The sequence below is a fragment of the Triplophysa rosa genome, linkage group LG1, assembly GCF_024868665.1.
Source record: "Triplophysa rosa linkage group LG1, Trosa_1v2, whole genome shotgun sequence".
Classification (NCBI taxonomy): domain Eukaryota; kingdom Metazoa; phylum Chordata; class Actinopteri; order Cypriniformes; family Nemacheilidae; genus Triplophysa; species Triplophysa rosa.
In genome coordinates this window covers 38,082,126-38,104,237 of record NC_079890.1, presented here as the reverse complement: position 1 = coordinate 38,104,237, position 22,112 = coordinate 38,082,126, and the positions used below count along the sequence as shown (strand labels likewise).

Genomic DNA, 22,112 nt, shown 5'->3' with positions numbered 1-22,112 from the left:
TCTTCACCTTCCTTTATAGTCGCAGCACAGGTAGAAGTCAGTATAGACTTAACCACTACTAAGGGTTTGAAGAAATTGCGGTGTGCTGCTTTCATTTCCTTAATCCTGATTAGGCTTTGACGCTCTAAATCCAGAGCGATTGAAAGGTGGAGAAAGACAGAGAGGAAACTTGAAGCGACTGTAGAGAAGCATGAAAGAAAATTTTTAAAGAGGAATTTTAAACGGCGGATATAACGTGTGGCTTTTTTGTTTTGGTTGTAGTGTACACTTTTAGCAAATGAAAGCCTGCAGGTGAAATCAAACGCACATTTTAGTACCAAAATTAAGTATTTACTGAGGACAAACACAGGGTAAAAGGTAAAAATCTCATTCTTGTTATAAATATCATGTTTGTATGAAAAAGATATGAAAGACCTGTTCTTGACCACAACAAGGTTATAGACCCAGTGAACTTTGAGAAATAACACACTTATTGAATTCAAGAGAGAGTTCGCTCAAAAATAAAAATCGTGTCAACATTTATTCACTCTTATGTCGTTCAAAGCCTTCCTTCTGAAACCTCGGATGTTCAAATTCGCAGTTTTTCAGAAAATGGAAAGAGCACTTTTTAAATAATTAAGTTTAAAATCACCTTTTAGTACTTTTTAATGGTAAAATATTGTGAGAAACATGAAGGGTGGCTGATAATAATTGTAGGCAGGAAGGCGGCGCCGGTGGTGTGAGTGATAATGAGTATCAGCTGTACGCGCACCGGTCCCGCCTTCCTGCCCCACGGCTCTCGTCCCGCCTTCCTCGCTACAATAATGTTTTTAAAAATCATTAAAAAAAAGATAACAATCATGAATGATAAAAATCATGAAATATGGAGCTATGAAATCTACATATGGTTTTGTGTTCATACAGTGGAAGTCAATGGGGTGAATGAAATTACATTTTGCGGTGAACTATTCCTTTAAGAGAAATCATCAGGCCATACTTGTGTCCCAAATGACATTCTGTACACTATGCACTTAAGCTATGCACTATGCACTCAACCATGTAGTGTAGGATTTTTACACCGGTTTTATCGTCCCAAATGGAATACTAAACGGTTTTATTATACTACCGGAAGTATATCGATTTCCCAGACGAGCGCAAATTACGTCAATCGCACGCCACAATGCGTGTGAATAAAAATCAATTTGTACATTGTACTTTTAATGTAGTTTTCATCGGTTTTGCCCAGCATTACTTTAGTCATCATCAGATCATATCACTCTGCAGGAGAGGTTTGCTCGAGCAGCGTCCGATAGCCCTGCCTCCGTTCAGCTCCGTAAGCCAAATTGCGACCGTTGAGTGCGTGAAGTGTCCACAGTTCCACACTTCATATTTTCGGTTGAAAAAAAGGGAATCATCTGGGTACTTACAGTGCACGTCTTTTTTGAGAATTTTCTATGTGAACGCACTACGCACACTGTTTATACTACAAAATGGCGTAGAGTAGTGCATAAGTGCATGAATTGGGACACACCGTATGACTGTTGGCTTTGAGGTCATTGCTTCTGGGAAAATGGAGCAAAAGTTTTGTTGACTCATGGGCTGTGATGTCTAAAATCTAACACAGCTGCTCGGCTTCCACCCGGCTGTTAGAAAGCCAAACGCTGGGATGCCCGGATGTTGTGCACATTCAGTCGGGTCAAGTCATTCATTCATTAATGAAGTGCTCTCCTGAACCGCTGGATTGTAAAAGATGGAAAACAAAACCAGGACCAGGGAGAAAACCTCCCATATCAGCTTCACGCTTAAACGCATGTTTTAACAACACAAATGTGATAACCCTTGTTTGTTATAATCCTTAAATGCTTGTTTGTACGTTATGTGGAATAAAACCGAAAGCTGTAAATCCAGCAGTGAAAATATGAATTAATGGCCACTTCTTCTCGGGACTCTTGAGTTGAAGGACGGTCTGTGCCTGGATCTCTTAGATACTGGCCCTTTATTTTGGACATGAATACAGATGGATAGCGCAGGTGGTCTTTATTAGATGATATGAACTGAATATTCACATTTTTCATATAGCAAACCACTAGAGACGTACAGTAGCCCTCGAGGCGGCATTTCTAATCACTTAAATACTCGAGTGGGCGTCTTTGTAAAACGATTTCAAAGTCAGATGAACAACAATGAATGAACCTCTTTGTGCCAGAATTAAATAAAATATGGATCGAGTTGCTTTTAAAGGTTTCAGTTCGTTTGAAAGGATTCATTATTTGAATATTAAATGTCATCAAATTGTTATAAGCTCTTTTGAAATAGATTTTGGTTTCTTTATTTTAAACGGTGGCATTATTGAATTCTTGAATATGATTGGTTGAGATGTTCCCCAAGAGGTTTATTCGTTTTTTTTGTACTGTATTCCACGTCTATAAAGTAGTGTTGTTGTTGATGTTTGTTGACGCATTACAGGTGCGTCTTTCTGAATTGCTTGCAAGGTTTCAAATGAATGTAATGAATGCAAATAAAGTGTCTCGAGGGAGATTTATTATGACGTACTACTATTATATATAGAAAATCTGCCTTTAGTGTAAAGTTGACATGACGTTACTGAAAGTGATGACAGATGTAGATCTTGATGAAGAAATGGTTGTGTTGAAACGGCGTGTGGTTCTTTGGAAAACCTTGAAGAGGAAAAATGTGACGTCCGTTGTGTGCGTGACATCCACAGAAAAGACAGAGAACATTTTCACTCCGCAGTTAAACTGTTTCCTGAGTTCTTCTAACTTACAGATCGTTTGCTGTCATCAATCAAACATCAGGGCAGCGTTGTTGCTTTTATGAATAATTTATTCCCATCAGTTTCTTTATGATCTGATAGAACCTTTCCAACAAAAGAAAAGCTTTATTTTGCATTTTAACCTGGAAACTTTATGATCTGTATTGACATCAATTGCGACTTTATCTCATCTGTCTGTCTATGAATGATGGAGGAAGTGTGTGTGCTACCATCAGCAAGACCAGAGGGGGAACGAGAGAGTAAAATGGTTTAAAATACATTTTGTACTTTTTGTTCGACCGTCTGGGTTTGAATCTGGCATTCCCGGATTACTTTTCCCCCTTGTCCTTATCATTTCCGGTCTCTTATAGGCTCCAAGTTCAAGAAAACGTATAAAAATTTAACATCTATTATTATGATAGTATAGTGCGCTTGGGTTTCTAAGATGAGTGGTTTTTAATGAAGCGTCTGTTATGAGTATAAAATATAAAATTTAATCAACTTTTATAGATCATTTCAATTATTGGTCAATATAAATGAATACATGTAAATATTTCCTAACTATATATACTTATGTGTATATTTATGTTTTTGTGTTTAGAAATACAAAAGTAATATGCACAGTACACAGCCTATATTATGTAAACACAGACTTTTATTCTGGATGTGATTAATTGCTTGACAGCCCTTATAGCCAGATACACACTTCAATTCAATTCAATTTTATTTATATAGCGCTTTTCACAATGTGCATTGTTCCAAAGCAGCTTTACAGGAGCAAATAAGAAAAACACAGAAAGGTAAAACACAGCACAGTGCATGGTGTTTATAGACCAAGCAAGATCATTATAATAAATAATATCTAATAAATAAATAAATGTATAAATAAATAAATGCAGTCTCCCGGTGAGCAAGCCAACACTGCACTGCTCTGCTGTGGCGAGGAACCCAAACTCCAATGATGAATAAATGGAGAAAAAAAAAACCTCGGGAGAAACCAGGCTCAGCCGGGAGGGCCAGATCTCCTCTGACGTGTCATAGCTGCACTCAGTGATCCCGACCAAAGCCACCGAGCAACGTCCACGAAGAACAGGGAGAGCCCACGAGCCGCGACCCAGGAAGCCCCACCCGCCGAAACCGCGCAGGTCCAACCCGGTCCCATTCCACGATCGACACCAGACAACAGAAGAACAACCAGGGAAAATAGTAATGGCACAATTAACTTTATTCCTCTGTTGTCCGACATCGACCACAAAACAAGACCAACCAGACCAGACCCACACAGTCCCAACAAATGAAACGCCCCGAACCACAACCAACACCCACCCAGCTACCTCCAATCAAAGTCACTGAGTGCAGCCATAACTTCAAACTGCTGTCATGTGATGTAAGTTTAGCATTAAATACCAAGTATTGTAAATTTAGCATTAATGTGAGTCCGCTTAAAGTAGTCCGTAAGAACACACATAAGAAACTTAAGTACTGTGCTTCATGGTCTTTTAAATTTAGTTTGTGATTGCTTTCGCTGCTGATAGTTCTTATATCTCTCACTTGCTCTCTTTTTTCTGTCATTTTTAATCACTTTCTATATACAGTATTCTATATATTATATAGTGTGGATCAATTTCATCAAACCGTCTTCTGCAAGCAGAGTATGCAAGAATGCACAGTATTGAGACCAGCACTTAACACATGACACACATTGCTTTTAAATGATACGGATGTTGAAACACTTTTTTAATTCCTCATAATACTGTGGGATTTTTTTAGCATGTAGGTGTGTGATTCATTGCTCAATAATATACACTGTGTAGATCTTATCATATGCTCATAAAATCTACGCACACACACACAGAGGCTCTTACGTAATCGTGATCGTGATTAGTTCACCCGAGAGAAAACTTCAGCCTGCACGTGTATACAGTTTAATACATTATGTTGAGAAAACCTTTGATCCTCTTGAGAATTCTCCAGTTTTATCAAACAAACGTTGCACAAATGTTTGCATTTGGTTATATTTACCTGACGGCCACGCAAGCAGTCAGGACTGAAGTATATTTGGGGAGAAATGCTGTCTGAAACCAAGTGTTTGAACTAGGTTTGAACTCTTGAATGTCCTGAGCTACGAGAGAGCAATAGAAATGTTCTTTGGTTTAAATCCCAGTTTTTCTCAATGATGGAAGCAGATTTTTCATACATATTTTTTTTTTCTTCTGGTATCACTTCCCACACATTCTCCCACCTCTGTGTTTCAGTGTCAGCCATCGGTTTCTAGCGCTCCCTGTTCTCGCTTCGGACAAGCTGCTTTGTAAGTGGGAGTTGTACTCCCTGAGGAATCTTGCCAATGGACCGGAGGAAGCGCGTGTGCGTGCGTGTGTGTGTGTGTGTGTGTGCGTGTGCGCGCGTGTGTGTGTGTGATGTAACCCTCAACTCTTCATTCACATAGATTTTGTGCTGCTTTTGATTCTGTGATTCGATTTTGCTCTCTTAGTTCATATTCATTTTTAGGTGCTTGTATGATTTAGAGTAGGGTTGGGAATCGTTTCAATTTTATCGATTCCAATTCTGATTCTGCTTATCGATTTCGATTCTTATCGATTCCCAGTTTCGATTCCACAGTTGAAGTAAAACATTTAGACATCAACCTGTATGGTCATTTAGCCTGCTTATTGACTTGTTTGCAAAATATATTTATATATATTTATGAGCAGCGTTTTGTGTATATTTACACATAGAAACACACCTTTTCTGATTTATTACAATTTGTATTATCATAGTTGAACTACATCATGGTTAAACTGCAGTTACTATAATGCAACTATGGTTAATTTGTGATTCCTGTGCTTTAATGCAAATTCTATAGCTAAACTATGCTTACTACAGTAAAAAATATCGCTAATTTTCATAAGGGCTTTTATTGAGATATCAGCAGATCATGCAACGCATGTACTTTTCTGAAAATATGCACACAGGAATTGATAAGAGGAATTCAAATTTTAATCTCAAGTATCCGATTCCTATTCCTTTCGATTCCGATCCGATTCCTAGCCTTTCGATTCCGATTCCAAATTGGAATTGATTTTCGATTCCCAACCCTAATTTAGAGTAAACATTTCTTTACCATTCTGTAGAACAAGATTAGTACCCTTTTCCATTCCTAAAAGCCTGTATTTCCCTCCTAAGATCTTCAATGGGGTCGTCGCCTTCAAGTTATACGTTTGCACAGATGTTTTTTTTTTCGTTTTAAAATGAGCTGTTACCTTATTTATAGGACAGACAATGAAACTACAAAGAGAACAACATTTACATGCGGTGGTGATCAGTAGAATTAATATCAGATGACATATAATAGACGGGAAAACAAGCAAATGTCTCCACGGCTGAAACGAAAATATTGTCTTTAAAGCACTTCTTTAACAACTAAATTATTGTATGCTACTTTTTTCCTTATCTTAGTCTTCGCTCTGACCCTCTAGAGTTTAAACATGTGCATGTTTAAACATGTTTCTGCATTAGCCTCACACTGCATACAATACACGCAACACAATTTGTCGTCGTTGCTGTTTTGTACCTTAGCCGGGGAAATTTTTGTATTCTGCAGGCTATTGATTTCCTTTCGCTTTATCATCAATAGCATTAAATTATTAAGCCTCTTACACCCGCGCATATTACATTTACATTTAGTCATTTAGCAGACGCTTTTATCCAAAGCGACTTACAAAGTAGGGGAAGAGAATAGAAGCAATATGTACAACAAAAGAACAACAATGCATAGGTGCAGTAAAACTGATCTCAGTTAGCCTATCACATTATATGAAGCTAAGGATACTCTTTTTTGGGGGGGGATAGGAAAGTAGAAAAGAAGTAGAAGACTGTACTAGATGTTGACAGAAGAGATGTGTTTTTAGCTGATTCTTAAAGACAACTACAGGATCCGCTGATCTTGTGGCAAGAGAGAGATCGTTCCAGAGTCGTGGAACACATCTGGAGAAAGTTTTTTTTTTTTGTCCTTTGTGGGAAGGCACAACAAGACGTTGTTCGTTTGCAGAGCGCAGTGATCGGACGGGTACATAAGTCTGAATTAGCGATTGAACATATGGGGGTGCCGAATCAGTGTTTTTTTAGGCCAAGAGCAGAGATTTGAATTGGATTCTAGCGACTACAGTGAGCCAGTGCAATCTAACGAAGAGAGGAGTGACGTGCGCTCTCTTCGGCTCGTTGAAGGCCACTCTTGCTGCTGCATTCTGGATCATCTGAAGAGGCCTGGTTGTGGAAGACCAGCCAGTAGAGCATTGCAATAGTCAAGTCTAGACAGGACGAGAGCCTGGACAAGAACTTGTGTAGCATGCTCAGACAGGAAAGGCCTAATTCTCCTAATATTGTAGTGGATGAATCTACAGGACCGGGTGGTGTTGGCAACCTGATCTGTGAAGTTCAACTGATCATCAATTACCACTCTCAGGTTTCTGGCAGTTCTAGAAGAAGTAATAGTTAATGAACCTAATTGGATGCAAAGGTCGTGCTGAGTCTTCGGGTCGGCCGGGATCACGAGCAGTTCAGTTTTTGCAAGGTTCAGCTGCAGGTGATGGTCCTTCATCCAGAGTGAAATGTCCTTGAGGCATGCTGAGATGTGCGCAGAAACCGTCGGATCATTAGGCTGAAATGACAGGTAGAGCCATGTGTCATCCGCATAGCCGTGATAGGAAAAGCCATGTTTTCGAATGACAGAACCTAGGGACGTTGTGTATATGGAGAAGAGCAGCGGTCCAAGAACTGAGCCCTGGGGTACCCCTGTACTGAAATGCTGGGACTCAGAGACCTCACCTCTCCAGGATACTCTGAATGACCTATCCGAGAGGTAAGACTCGAACCACCGTAGCGCCGTTCCAGAGACACCTATAGTCTTGAGGGTCGACAGGAGGATGTGGTGGTTAGATCCTGGAGGATGAGTTGATTTAGAGGCCGCCCTTGCCAGTCTCAGGGCTTCGATGAGTGCAGTCTCGGTGGAATGACCGCTCTTGAAACCAGACTGGTTGCTGTCCAAGAGGTTGTTCTGTTTGAGAAATGAGGAGAGCTGGTCAGCTACCACACGCTCAAGGGTTTTTGCAATGAAGGGGAGGAGAGATACTGGTCTGTAGTTTCCTAGCAGTGCAAGATCAAGAGTGGGTTTCTTCAGTAGCGAGGTTATCTCTTCCAGGTGAGTGGGGTGGGGCGAGGGCACTGATAGATAAGTGGCAAGCGCATGGCTGAAGGAGGGGAGACAAAATGGAGTGGTTTGTTCTATCAACTCCGCCTCCTGGAAGAGATTTAAAATGAATTGTCCATGTAAGAGTTCAGTACCTTTCTCCATTCAGTTCTGGTTTTCCTGGTTCATGTGACCGCTACAGCATCACAGCAACACATATACAGGATATAATATTAGTGTGTTATGAATATTTAATTATAATTATAAGCTTGATGTAAAATTATGAAAAAATAAAAACATAAAAAATGATGTATTTATTAACTTAATTTAAGTAAACGAATATTCGTTTTTTTATGAGCTCAAGAATATGATTTTATTGAAAAATGCCCAACCCTACTGTAAATCAGACAGATTTCTGATTCAGAAGTTCAGGGAATATAACTCTGTATATGACTCATATCAACCAAAATGACAGCAGAGGTTGTGTTTTGTTTGATGGATGGATAGATAGTTCATGAAGTGCTGTGAGTGTGAATCTCTGCAGACATAATTACATCTGTCTGAACATCTCTGTGTGTTAAGAGATCTCAGAAGCTCGAGAGGACATTTACCAGCTCCCTCGTGTTGTCGTGATTCTTATAGACGGGTTTGATTTTTTTTGTCATTTTTACATCTTGTCTGTTACCTTCCACCTCATTAATATTGAACAGTTGCATAACCTGCTTGAGAGTTCGTGTCTATACGACGATGATGAAACCATTGTAAAATCACTGTAACTCAACATCACACCAGCGTGAGAAACAACAGCAACATTCTGTCTGTTAAATATTCTTTGTGCAGATTGATGTAGTGTAGTGATGTAGATTGTGCTCATGTTGGACCTTCAATGGATGGATTTAGTACGGTGGCCGTAAGGTGCAAATCAAAACAACAAATTGCAAAACTAATAACAAATCCAAAAAGATAAAATACGAAATCAAAATATCTGAAAACGCAATATCAAATCTAAAAACGAAATAACAAACCTTAAAGCACAACAACAATTGCCTGTTATAAAAATGTGTAATTATGTCTGAACAAGTCGGTGCATGGTAAAGTAATGAGCAATTACAAGCAATAAGATTAAATAATAAGGAATAAATCCTGTGGCTTCATTGTTTGGTAAATGGTTGTGATTAGTATAAATCTAGTTAGTTTCAAAGTAACTTGTCTTTGGGATACTTTGGCTTGTGATCAAAGCAGTGTTTTGTTTGTGGAGATTATTGAACGATTGAAGTTGAAGCTGTATGTTAGAGTCTTCTGTTATCGGCATATCATTCTTGGGAAACGATGTCTTATCGCCTTGAAATGAAGTCCTTGTTCCGTATGCAAAGGCCTGATGCAAATGCCCAGGGTGATGCGCAGTTTACGTGAATGGAAATCTGAACTTTGAATAAAAGGTCCAAAAACAGAAATGACCAACCGAGTTTGCCCTCTGTTGAATCATGAGCACTTGTGCATGTCCAAGAGGAAGATCATAGAAAGGCCTTTCTTAAAATTTCCAAATGTAAAGGATCTTATGAATGATGTCATTGTATCATTTTGGAAATCCTTTAAGGGCATGCATTCAACATTTTAACTCTCTTAGCTTGAAAAAGTATATTCACCATTAACCAAACCTGCAGATTTTCAACCCGGACTCGACACGGCCCCATGAGCGAGTTCAGAATGAAAGGAATGTCTTCTCGCTCTTCATCAACATGTCAGTGCTTGTAAAGAAACAGAAATCTCTATGAAGTTTATATGAAAGCGGGTCGAGGGCCAACCAGAGTCAAGCGAATCCTACTCAACAAATTTCCACACTGTTGCTATGGAGACTGCGGTAGGTTCCTTTGGGGGTTTATATGACGTAATCCAAGATTACACCCCGAAACATACACTTGCGATGTTGGCTTTACACAGAGCTTTTATTCTGAAAGTCTGAGCACAAATGTCACGGACGTCATTATGAAGCTGGAGAATTGTTTTCAGCCCACACATGAAGAACGGCTGTTTCCTCAAAGGAAAAGTACATTTAGAAGTGTTTTAGAGTGCAGTTTTATTTTTCATTTTAATTACATTGTTAAAATGCAGAAAATAAGTATTTACATGATAAAAAAATGTGTATATTGTATAAATATTGTACGATTAAAGTAATGCATATATATGAAATGCGTATACGTCTAAAATAAGTAATAAATGATAAATAAACGAATATATAAATAAATAACATAAATAATGAAGTGTATATTAGTTTTGTTTTTGACGTTTTTGACTTGTTTTAAGCACAATCCTCTTGTCTATAACAGCAATGTTGTGCAGTTCTCATCTGAGCAGTAAATGTAATCCAGCTATTGAAATGAATGTGTGTGGTGTAAAACAATGTGGAGTCTGAGTCCTGCGCTCATTTGCGTAGGCCTGGAGTTATCAGATGCTCATTTGCATATGCAGACGCGGGGGCGGTCGCCAAAAATACACGAGTAAAAAAAGAATCATGGATACATAAACAAACGTCAGACATTTGAATGATGGAGTGAGCGAGCGGACGGAGAAACTGAAGGAATGTTTGTGGAAACATAAACCAAAAAATGAAATGAGTTGTTTATAAAACCCGCAATCTCTAATTTGCATATAGATACCGCAATAGGGCTTGGGCGATATATCGTGATTCGCACTAATTATACCTGTCTAGGCCGATTCTGAAATCGCAAAGGTAATATGTCATATGTGATCTGTGCACTAAAGCATAAATACAGATGCACACTTTAATATGGGATTTGTGTAATGAGTTTTCAGGCAAATGTTTTTGAAGAAAGTTGAATTTGTTGAATTTCCACGATGTTTAGGTGCGGTTTTCATTTTAAATGTTTGCAGAAGTAATCAATTTCAATCATGTTTTCTCAAGCTGTTGTTGGTCAGGCTGTAAGATGGAGAGAAACTGATATTCTCTGACAGTTATGTTGAGACCCATAATGCATGATGATATGACCGTCTGTATGATCTGTCTGTACAGTATACATGTAATGAATTCATTTGTGCATTTCTCTCTTGTTTAATAAAACAAATATACAATTAATTGTCTTAAAATATAAATTAAAATACATTTAAGTTGTTTTTAAAAATGACGATGCGAAGACATTAAGATACCATTATTTCATCACAGACATAGTTTTTCAGCACACTGTTGGGAAACCCAGAAAACTGACTATTGAACAAAATGTGCAGTTTTTATAAATGAAACTGATTCGTTGTGCTCGAGCCGAGTAAAATTTTTACATGATGAATGAAACTGTGTTGACTTGAAAATATTATAATTAAAAAATTAAAAAATAAAGGAGCCATGTGGAGATTTTAGCGGCATCTAGTGGTGAGGTTGTGAATTGCAACCAACGGCTCACCCCTCCCTTTCGCAGCACTACGGTGGCTGACACAGGACTAAGATGTAATCTGTTTTCACGCTCTGTAGAGCAGTTTGTCCGTTTAGGGCTACTGTAGAAACAACATGGCGAATTCTATGTAAGAGGACCCGCGGTGTATGTAGATAGAAATAGCTCATTCTAAAGTAATAAAACATAACGCTTCATTTTGTAAGGTCTTTATACACCTCTGAAGACATAGTTATGTATATTATATTGCATTTCTGTCAATAGATCCTCCTAAATGTTACACGCTGGTCCTTTAAAAGACATCGTCACCCAAATGAAATACACTTTCTAACTGGATTCCATTTAAATATGCAGTATAATGAAAAAAGGTTTCTCATCATCGTACTGTTTTACATTATAATCCTATGGAGTAAACCGTGTTTTCAAAAAACGTCCTGAGCGCTTTTTTAAACGCCAGCGCCGGCGTCTTTTTTCTGCAGCTCAGGGCGTCTTTTTAAGTTGAAAAAAGTTCATCTTTTCTGAAAAAAACGCCCTACGTCAAGCTCCTTTTCACAGCTAACCAATGACAAGCGAGTAGTGTGTCGTTTCCATAACAACATGCGAGGGAGGTGATTAGTCGAGCAGGATCAAGCTCGAATAAAAATAAAATGGCAGCCGAATCGCTGTTTTGAACATATTTTTATATGAATGAAAGTTTATTTTTCACCTTTAATAACTTTCGATTGCATTTCTAGCAAGAAATTAGTACTGTGGTTTTAAAATATGTGGTTGGTTTGTGCAAAGACGGTCTCTGTTTATAATTCAAATAGACTTCCGTTACTCTGCCTACATGAATCCCGTGTGCTGAGCTGCCTTCATGCACAAACACTGCCAGCTTTTCTTTTCACTAAAAAAGCGCTCGTCAACTTTTTCTTGTCAAGTGTGTTCATGACCTTATTCAGTCTTTATGAATGTCTTTTGTTTTTCTTCTGTCTTATGGGCTCTGCTTTTGCCTCTTTTGCACTTATTTGCTTGTTATGCAAACTTTTTTCCTGCCGGAGCTGAACTCGACAGCAGGCCACTATTGAGCTGTGTTGACTTCTGTTTGTCTGATATTTGAATGAATGAAATGAGTGAGAGAATAATAATATCTGCACATGATCTTCAGTGATCTCAGTATCAGATAGAACCGCTGTGACCTAGAAACTGAATGTCTGCTATCAGTTTCATTATTCGTGTAATCTCCTCAATCCTCATTAAACCGTTACATTGAATATGTGTGTCACCCGGTGCAACTTCACTTTCCTGAAGTTTTGTGTGTGTGACTCACAGGAACCTCAGAGGTGACTCACAAGCTTTGTTCAGGTGTAGCGATTCGACCACTATAACACACACCTAAATGCTTGCGCGCACACACACGCACACACACACGCACACACACACACACACACACACACACACACACACACATAAAATGTTCATACACATACACATTCGAAGCCTCTGGGCATGACTCATTCACTAAGTCCAACGTTCAAAACGTCTCCCAGCAAACAAGATAAAGTAACTTGATAAAATATGTGGCCTGGACCACAAAAGCAGTCTTAAGTAGCACAATAACATTTTTTGTAATAGCTGCCCAAAAATACATAGTATGGGTAAAAATAATCGATTTTTCTTATATGCCAAAAATCGGATATAAAGTAAAGATCATGTTCCGTGGAGATATTTTGGAAATTTCCTACCGTAAATATATCAAAACTATTTTTGTGAGTAATATGGTATGTTAAGGGCTTGATTTAGACAACTTTAAAGGTGATTTTCTCAATATTTAGATTGTTTTTCACCCTCCGATTCCAGAGTTTTAAATTGTTGTATCTCGGTCCAATATTGTCCTATCCTAACAAACCATACATCAATTATTTATTCAGCTTTCAGATGATGTAAAAATCTCATTTTGGTTTTGTTGTCCAGGGTCACATACAGTATATATTTTTAGTAGGCGGTGTAGCTTTATTATTTAGTGTATACACTAACAAAGATCATTTTGTTGACTGCACTTACATCCTCAAGTGCTTGTCCAAAATGTGTGAAAGGTTTCAATCTGAAAAAAAACCCACTTTACATAAACAAGGATTTGTAAGTTCCCAACATGCATTGCAGCCTGTTCGATTTGGGGGTTAAAGGAGCATTTCACTTTCAAAATGAAATGTCTTTCATCACTTATTCACCCTCTTGTCGTTTCAAACCTGTATGACTTTCTTCCGCAGAACTCAAAAGAAGATATTTTGAAGAATGTTGTTAACAGCCCCCCATTCACTTGCATTGGTTACAATAGAAGTGAATGGGGGGGCTGTGCTGTTCTGTTACCAACATTTTTCAAAATATCTTCTTTTGTGTTCTGCAGAAGAAAGTCATACAGGTTTGAAACGACAAGAGGGTGAATAAGTGATGACAGACTTTTTATTTTGAAGGTGAACTACTTTAATTTTATTAAAAGTATGTTTTGGTGTTTGCTGGCTTTATGCATACTGTTGTTGCTCTTAGAACTTATGGTCTTAGAAAAGTGCTTGTCGTAGTTTGCCTTAAGTTGCCATAACTTTTTTCAAACTTGAGTACTTGTATGCATTCAAGCTTATGAATCTCTCTCTTGAGCACATTTTTCACATTTTAAATTGATTCTGCAGAATTTCACATCATCGGGACAGTTTCGTTGGAAGAGTTTGCATCTGAATATCACTTCTTCACCTGATGTCAATGGACAGTTTACTTGATTTGATAACTTTGGAAATAGCTGGCCTATATCTCTCATTCTGTGTGTGTGTCTGTCAGATGGGACCTGACTGAACTGGGTCAACGCAACACTTAAAATATGCAAAAAAAACTAGTTTTGAATGGAAAACTCTCCATCTGGGACATTTAATGGAGAACGTGGAATATTTCTTAACTTCTCTGATAATTGTTAGGATAATAGACATCAGTGATCCTGGTCCAGAATGTAATTGAAATAGATGAAAATGAAAATTCTGTCATCATTTACTCACCGTCAGATTGTTCCAAACTTGTATAAATGTATTTGTTCTACTGAACACAAAGGAGGATATTTGTAAGAATGTCAGTGAGCAAACAGATCTCATCCCCCATGACTCTCTACTATGGCAGTACATGATGGATGAGATCTGTTTGCTTACTGACATTCCAAATATCTTCCTTTGTGTTCACCAGATCAAAGAAATTTATACAAGTTTGGAACAATCTGAGGGCGAGTAAACGATGGCAGAATTTTCATTTTTGGGTGAACTGTCCCTTTAAATGATTTTTTCGTGCTGAAATTAATAAATGGGCAAGACATCTTGATGCCTTCTTTACCCATAAAGAATGTAAAGTGTGTATAATTTTCTGTTTTTAAATATAGTTACATATAATTTAAATTGATTTTACCAACTTAATTCATTATCGTATCACATATTCCATTCACATTATCTTATTTTTCTTTATTATTGTGCGTCTCTAAGCAGTAAAGAAGCATCAGGTTAAACGGTCCAAACTCCAAGTCGTGTATGCAAGACGTTCTATCTTTCTGTCTCTTGAGAAACAAATTGATTTTGTATTATAGTCAGTATTAATGTGCATTTTCATATTGATCCGAACTTTGTTTGCTTGAAGTGACATGACGTTTTGTCTTCGTTTGCTTATATTTTCACCAAGTCGAGTTTAAACAAACTTCTGAAAGAATCATTTTTACACAATCCATTGAAAACCCTTTTCAGCAAATCAATATTTACAATTAAGATAAGACCGTTCGTCAGCACCCGAGCGTCTCTGACATGAGTTTGATCCTGGATTATGACATTTCTCCTCCTTGTAGTTTACAAGAACAAGTTTGTCTTAGAACAATTCTCCATTGGTGTATTTGGTCTCGTTTTATCAGTGGATTGAATAGTAAAACTTGATCCTTTTTTATAGTTTTCTTAAAGCTGCAATATTTCATGTCACATGTCTGTCTAAAAACATTAGATTACATGTTACTTTACTTATTTTTATTTGAGTTCATTTTTATTATAAATTGTACCTTATTATTAGCTTTATTATTAGATTATTATCTTATAAACTACCCATTATAAGCTTACTGTTGTGAATTGGGGTAACGAGACAGTTTAACTTATGTGATTGATTTTTTTGTGTGATTTTGTGTGAAAAAATGCAGATTGCAGCTTTAAGAAGTCGACAGTAAAAAATTCCAATGCATAAAAGTTTATCATGTAACGTAGTGTATCACATAATTTGTCATTTACAAATGAACTCAAACTTTTTTCTTACTTTCTAGATCACCAAAAGCTGGAACGAGAGGCCCGAATTTGTCGTCTTCTCAAGCATCCAAACATCGGTGGGTTCTGGCGCACACACAGACATCATTCATGTCGTAAAACTCACAGTTTTATACAGTCAAACCAAAAATGATTCGAACACCAGAAATATTTTTTTTACTAGTGGGTGCAGGACACTATAGTTCATTTGTGTAAGTGAGGATAGAAAAATAGGTCAACTGTGAAATATTACCATGGGCCAAGCTAGCCATTGAGACGAGACGTATGAACAAAGGATATATGGATTATATGCACCTTGCAATAACTCTGCTACCAGATTTATTTATGCAGTGATCATCTGTCTCCATCTTCACTGAGCTTGTCTATATTGGTTGGTTGGTTCTTGTCACATGACCTGCGGTGCTCGCATTCTGAAAAGTTGAACTATTTTCATCTTGATGCGGCGCCGACACGTGCCTAGAAAAATCGCCTTGAGCGCGCTCGCCGCGTGTCTACATTTAATATAACGAATTTGCGTGTGCATAAGACGCGAAATGTTAACGGCTATTTACATCACAGACTGAGCAAAATTAAGCATTGCTTGTTTACCGGTTAACCTATATTGGTATTATCTATATACGTAGCTGACAGCTATTCAACCTAATTCATTTGTGAGACAGTCCAACAGAAGGATGGCCAGAACCAGCTAACTAATATCAAGTGAGTTAAGAGGAAAGGTAGTCAAATTCTACAAGGAATGCATTTCAATCAGAAGTATAGCAAACAGATTGGATATGCCTTGAGGGAGAGTCTTCTGGACAAGTTTTGGTTTGACTGTATGCTTGTTACTCACAGAATTGAAGTATGAAGCAAGAAAAATCACGGATTGGTGTGCAAAGCTGTAGCTCAGTGAACATCTCCAGTACACGGAGACAATCTCACATTCATTCAGTATGAAGTGGTTTATGTAAATGTGACCTCTGACTGTTGAGGTGGTTGCAGCTAAAATTGGCCGAGCTCTTCTGCCCACACTCCTCCACCTCCGAGCCAGCTGCAGGATTACACACGTGGGTGTTTTCTCTTGCTGTAATTATGGATCTAACACAAAGCTACAGATAAAGTGAAATATTTACACCCCCGTATGTTCGTTTTCTTACACGGGATCACGGGAACACGGTTTTGTTCGAGATCTTACAGTAGATGGTTTTAGCAGTAATGAACGTCGATCGCTGTGAAATTTTGGGGCATTTATAAATGGCGTTTTCTATCGTTTATAACGAATGACGATGACTTTAATTTCCGTGTAAGCATTTGTGGCCACACTTCCATCGTAACGGCATCCGTTACTCATAACACGAAACCCAACGGCTTTCCTAAACTACACAGAGGGCTTTCTTCTCCAAAGCAGCCGTCAGCTGGAAAGCCGCTCTCTCTCGGTTGCTATGGCAACAGGTTCAGGCAACCGACCGTATCATTGATGTGAGAAGATGCCCGAGATATTCATACGGAGGGATTCCTCCACCGTCTCTCTTCTGACGTGCAATCCATCCGTATTTATTAATCAGAAGGTCAGCCGTCACTTTCTCTCGGAGAGATTATCTCAGGAATCATTTAATTGAACATCATTTGTTTCAAGTGAAGTAGTTCACGCGATCAATCCTGCATCAATAGATTTTCCCTTGCCGTTCTTGGTTATTATTTCAAACATCCTTTTTGAGAGTATACGTTCACCATAGTTTACCCATGGTATTTGTAGTAAAACAATTTCTATACTATAATAAAACCATAGGTTTCAAGGCTTGGGAAGAAATGAACAATTATATAAGTTAAAATAAAACCTTTTTTGTGGCATGTTGAAATACTAATAAATCATGTAATCATAACAAATCAACGTTTTATTTCGTTGTGTTGAGGCCATTGGAAATGTTATGGCTATCCAGTCAATACAGTGAATCCTGCCAGGCTTAATTACATTTACATTTATTAATTAAGAAGATGCTTTCATTCCAAGTGAGAGAGCACTTAACATGTATAATGTTGTGTGAGGGTTGGGCGATGTCTACCAAGTTGGCATGGGACGTTGGCTACAGTGAAACATGGCGATGGACGATGACATTGCCCTGCGGTGTTCTAAAGTGAAGCGCGTCCGGCACGAGCTGCGCAGAAACGCAGCTTCTTTATACAGCGCGAGCTGGGCAGTTATCAATTCTGGCGCGTGTCCTCTGTACAGTGCAAGCTTCACAGTTATAATTTGAGGCTTGATTGTATTGTTTTTCTGATGTTATATTCGATAAAAGAGTTAGAAAGTGAGGCGTGTCTTTTTTGTACAACACTAGCTGCGCAGCAGAGTTATTATAGTTTTGATTTGAGTTTTATTTAGTTTTATTAATATTTTAAATTCGCTTTTATTTGTAGTTTTTGTGTTCATTTTAGTTAAAGTTTCAGCAATTTTGGTATACGATTTTGTCCTTTAAAAATGAAACAATCAATTATAAATGTTGCTATATAAGATTATTATCATTATTTTTTTAATTATTATTATTATTATAATTTTACTGCTTTAAACTTACTTCAGTCTACTTTTCAACATTTCGATTTTTCCTTGAGTTAAGTTTTTCCAATAATTTTGAGTTCAATATTTGATTTGATTTCAATGAACAGGAACATCTTCAAAGTTAAAATTTTAGTAAACTAAAATAACCTTGCTGCGCAGACATGCGTCTTTATACAGTTATAAAGTCAGGCGGGTCTGCGCAAACTGCGCGTCCTCTTTATAAAGGCGCGAGCTTCACAGTTATAAAGTCAGGCGGGTCTGATCTGAGCTTTTCTGCCCTTTAGCCTTGTTCATATTTGTTTATATAATCCATAATCATAAATCACCATAATCACGGTGCCTGCTCGTCGTCATGTCTATCAGCGATGGACGATGGCTTCATCTATCGGCCCAACCCTAATGTTGTGTTTATGTTGTGTTTACGTTGCGCGTTTTGGATGCCTCTCATGTGATTTAAAAAGGTTTTATACTTTCTGTACACGCACACATCAGAATCTGTGAAATCTGTATTGCTGGTTGCAGTATGATCACAGATGCATTGCCTAGCCGTGCGTTGTTCTGAAGTTCATCTGTGTGAAATGAGATGCTGTGAGTGTCGAGTGATGTGTCCTCATTCTGCTGTAATAAAGCGCTGGGACAATGAAAGAAAGCAGAAGCAGAAATAATTGAAATTTGTGGAGTAGATGAGTTTCTCCGTCTGTGAAAACTCACTCTCGCCCTCTCATTCTAATGATGGTGTGATGCTTCATGCAATTTAATCTCTCTCTCTCTCTCTCTCTCTCTCTCTCTCTCGCTCTCTCTCTCTCTCTCTCTCTCTCTCTCTCTCTCTCTCTCTCTCTCTCTCTCTCTCTCTCTCTCTCTCCACAGTAAGGCTCCATGACAGCATATCAGAGGAGGGCGTTCACTACCTCGTCTTTGATTTGTGAGTGAATTTTTGTGTGTGACAAACGCTGTGACCATTAATGAGAGCGTTCAAAGCATGGCTTCTTCATTCAGCACACAAACGCTTCTGCGTGATAATGAGACTGAACCTGAGCCGCAGTAATTAGCGGCTAATTGAATCGTTCTTCATCATCTTGCCGTCGCTCCTTCTAAATTTTCACTCAGAACATTCTTTCATAACATGTAATTCAATGTGAACTCTAATTGATATCAAACAATAGTTTATAAGTGGGACAAATGTTAAATGTATATATGACGAATAAATATAACGTATACTTTTGATCAGAAATATAATATGACGGTTGGTGACGGTTGCATTAATGTCTTGAAAAACAGAATCCAGTAGCTTATCTTTGTCATTTTTCATGAAATTATTATTACTATTTTTTGCTTTGAATGACTTTCATCACAGTCACAGTTTGGCAGTGAATTGTGTCTCTGTTTGACAGTGTCATTCAAATGCACTTTTCCAAAACATAGCGCGGTTCTTTTATCTTTGTGTGAGATGTGGCTGTCATTTCCAAGCATTTCCAACCAGCCGTCTCTGTCTGCTATCTACACTAGCTTCAAAGACACTCAACTCAACTCAACTTTATTTATATAGCGCTTTTTACACTTTTCATTGTGACATTGCTCATAATAATCATTATTGTAGGGTGATTATCATTCATTCAGGTTGACCGGGGCACTTTTTTTCCATTCATCTCAACCTGAAATCATCCGGTTTTAAAGTCCCAGTGAAATTAAAAATGACAATTTTTATTTTTTTCATGAAATATTGCAGAGTTTATGGTAAATAGCTTATCAATGTGTGTCATTCTCTTTTTAACATTTGTATGCCCTCATAATCTTCAGTTAAAATCTGAAAATGCACTTCCATCCTGTAATGTTAAATGATGGAATTTAGACAGCTTGGGCGGAGCATCTGTAAACTCCTCCCCTTCAACTGTCAGTCTGCTGCCAGTTCTATTTCAAAATGCAACGGCTGTTTTTATACATCCAATCAAATCGTAAAGGCGAAAGCCACACCCACAATTTTTCTCATTTGAAATTCAATTTCACTCGGAAATGTGCCAAAATACGGAAGTAAAAACAATCGCAAGTTCCGGTTCATTGGGACTTTAAACTAGCGGTGTTATTTTGTCTGTCATTGAGACTGTACAGTGATAAACTGAAAGAGGCCGAGGTTGATCTCCACCATTTTTATTCTTTGTTGAATATCTCTGGTGGATCAAACGGCAATAATAATAATATTCTAGATGCAACTGAAGAATTAATTTGCAAAAACAGATCATTTTTATCGTGCATTCCAAGAAATATCAGTCAAACTGCAGTTGGGTTGTTTTGATAAAATAACAAGAACTCTATTAAATAAATACAGCTATCTAACACTATAAAACACAAACAAAACAAAATAGGGCTGTCAAACGGTTAATCGCATCCAGAATAGAAGTTTGTGTTTACGTTGTGTGTCTGTTTACTGTGCATATTAATTTTGTATTTATAAACATACACACACATGTATTTATTTGGGAAAAATATAAAATATAAAAATGAATAAACTTTAATGTATAATTTAAATTATTGGTAAATTAAGATAAGTACATGTAAATATTTTCTAAATATATTTACGTGTATGTGTTTATATAGACAAAATTAATATGCAAAGTAAACAGACATTGTTATGTAAACACAAACTTTGATTCTGGATGCGATTAATCGTTTGACAGCCCTACAATAAAAACATCATAACCTAATAAAATAACTTGATTTTGGAAATGTTTTTTAAAACTGAGTTATCAGTTTTTGCAAATAAACTTTTCAAAAAGCTTAGGTTTTGTGTAAAACATTACGTTTTCACAAAATAATTGTGTTACTTTATGAATAAAGTTATGCTGTTAACTTGTTTTGACAAAATGTAGTTTTTCCCTTACTCTTTTAATGCTTTATGAACCAAAAATCATCCCTGTCCCTTACAAAATTAACCACGGTGTTACTACAAATAAAAAAAATTAAACCATGGTAACCACAAATTAACCATATAGTTTTACTACAGTAACCATAATTTAACCATGGTATTTGTGGTAAGGTTGTGGTTGTACCAACCCACCAAACAATAATGTTTGCTAATAGTAAAACCATAGTTAATTTTCATAAGCGATGCCCGTCAACCCCTGTAGTCCAGAATCATTCGTGTGTCCACGTTCTCATTACGGCTAATCATGATGCATTTTTCTCTTTAAATTGTGACTTCAGAGGTCTGAAATGAAACTTTCTGATGTGTGTAAACGTTTCTCAGAGTCACGGGAGGGGAACTGTTTGAAGATATTGTGGCCAGAGAATACTACAGTGAAGCAGATGCCAGGTTAGTGCATGTCTTCCACCATGAATAGTCTAATGCAAGTACATGTTGTGTGGATTAAATAAACAACGCAGGTTGTTTTGCAATGTAGTTGTAACAGTTGTGTGTAGCTTTAATGAATATTTTGTGATTTGTAGAAGTTAATCTTGATTGACAGCTCTATGGTTTGTTGTTGATTAGTGTGTGAATACAGTCATGTACTTACAGTGAAAGTCTATGGGCAAAGGCATTGCCTGGTTTAAAAGTAAACAAAGCCAACGCTTTAATACACGTGTAACTTAAGGCGACCGATGAAAATCACTTACAAAGCATTTACAAAGCACATCTGATATTTGATCATGTAATGCTGGTAAACCACGCAATGGACGCAATTCACAGAAATGAACATAAACTGAAAATAATCTCACCACCGACTGAAAGATTAAACTTTAATAACAGCACATGCATCACATTTGTATTTTGAACAGCTTTCTCTATAGACTTCCATTGTAAAGTACTGCAAACATGATTATAATATATTATTATTATTATATTATAATATTGCTCATGTGTGACTCATACGTGTATCTGTTTTGATGATGAAATGTCTTCATTGACTTTATTCGGACTCCAGTGCTCGACACTTTT

General features: G+C 37.4%; 1 protein-coding gene across 1 annotated transcript in view; it reads left to right on the top strand.

The window, feature by feature from the left end:
- Positions 1-22,112, top strand: part of camk2d1 (calcium/calmodulin-dependent protein kinase (CaM kinase) II delta 1) — a 46,621-nt gene that overhangs the window by 2,036 nt on the left and 22,473 nt on the right. Inside the window, exons 3-5 of the mRNA XM_057329886.1 lie at positions 15,648-15,707; positions 19,049-19,103; positions 21,423-21,488. Of these exons, the coding sequence (XP_057185869.1) occupies positions 15,648-15,707; positions 19,049-19,103; positions 21,423-21,488 (181 nt within the window). The remainder of the gene's footprint in view (positions 1-15,647; positions 15,708-19,048; positions 19,104-21,422; positions 21,489-22,112) is intronic.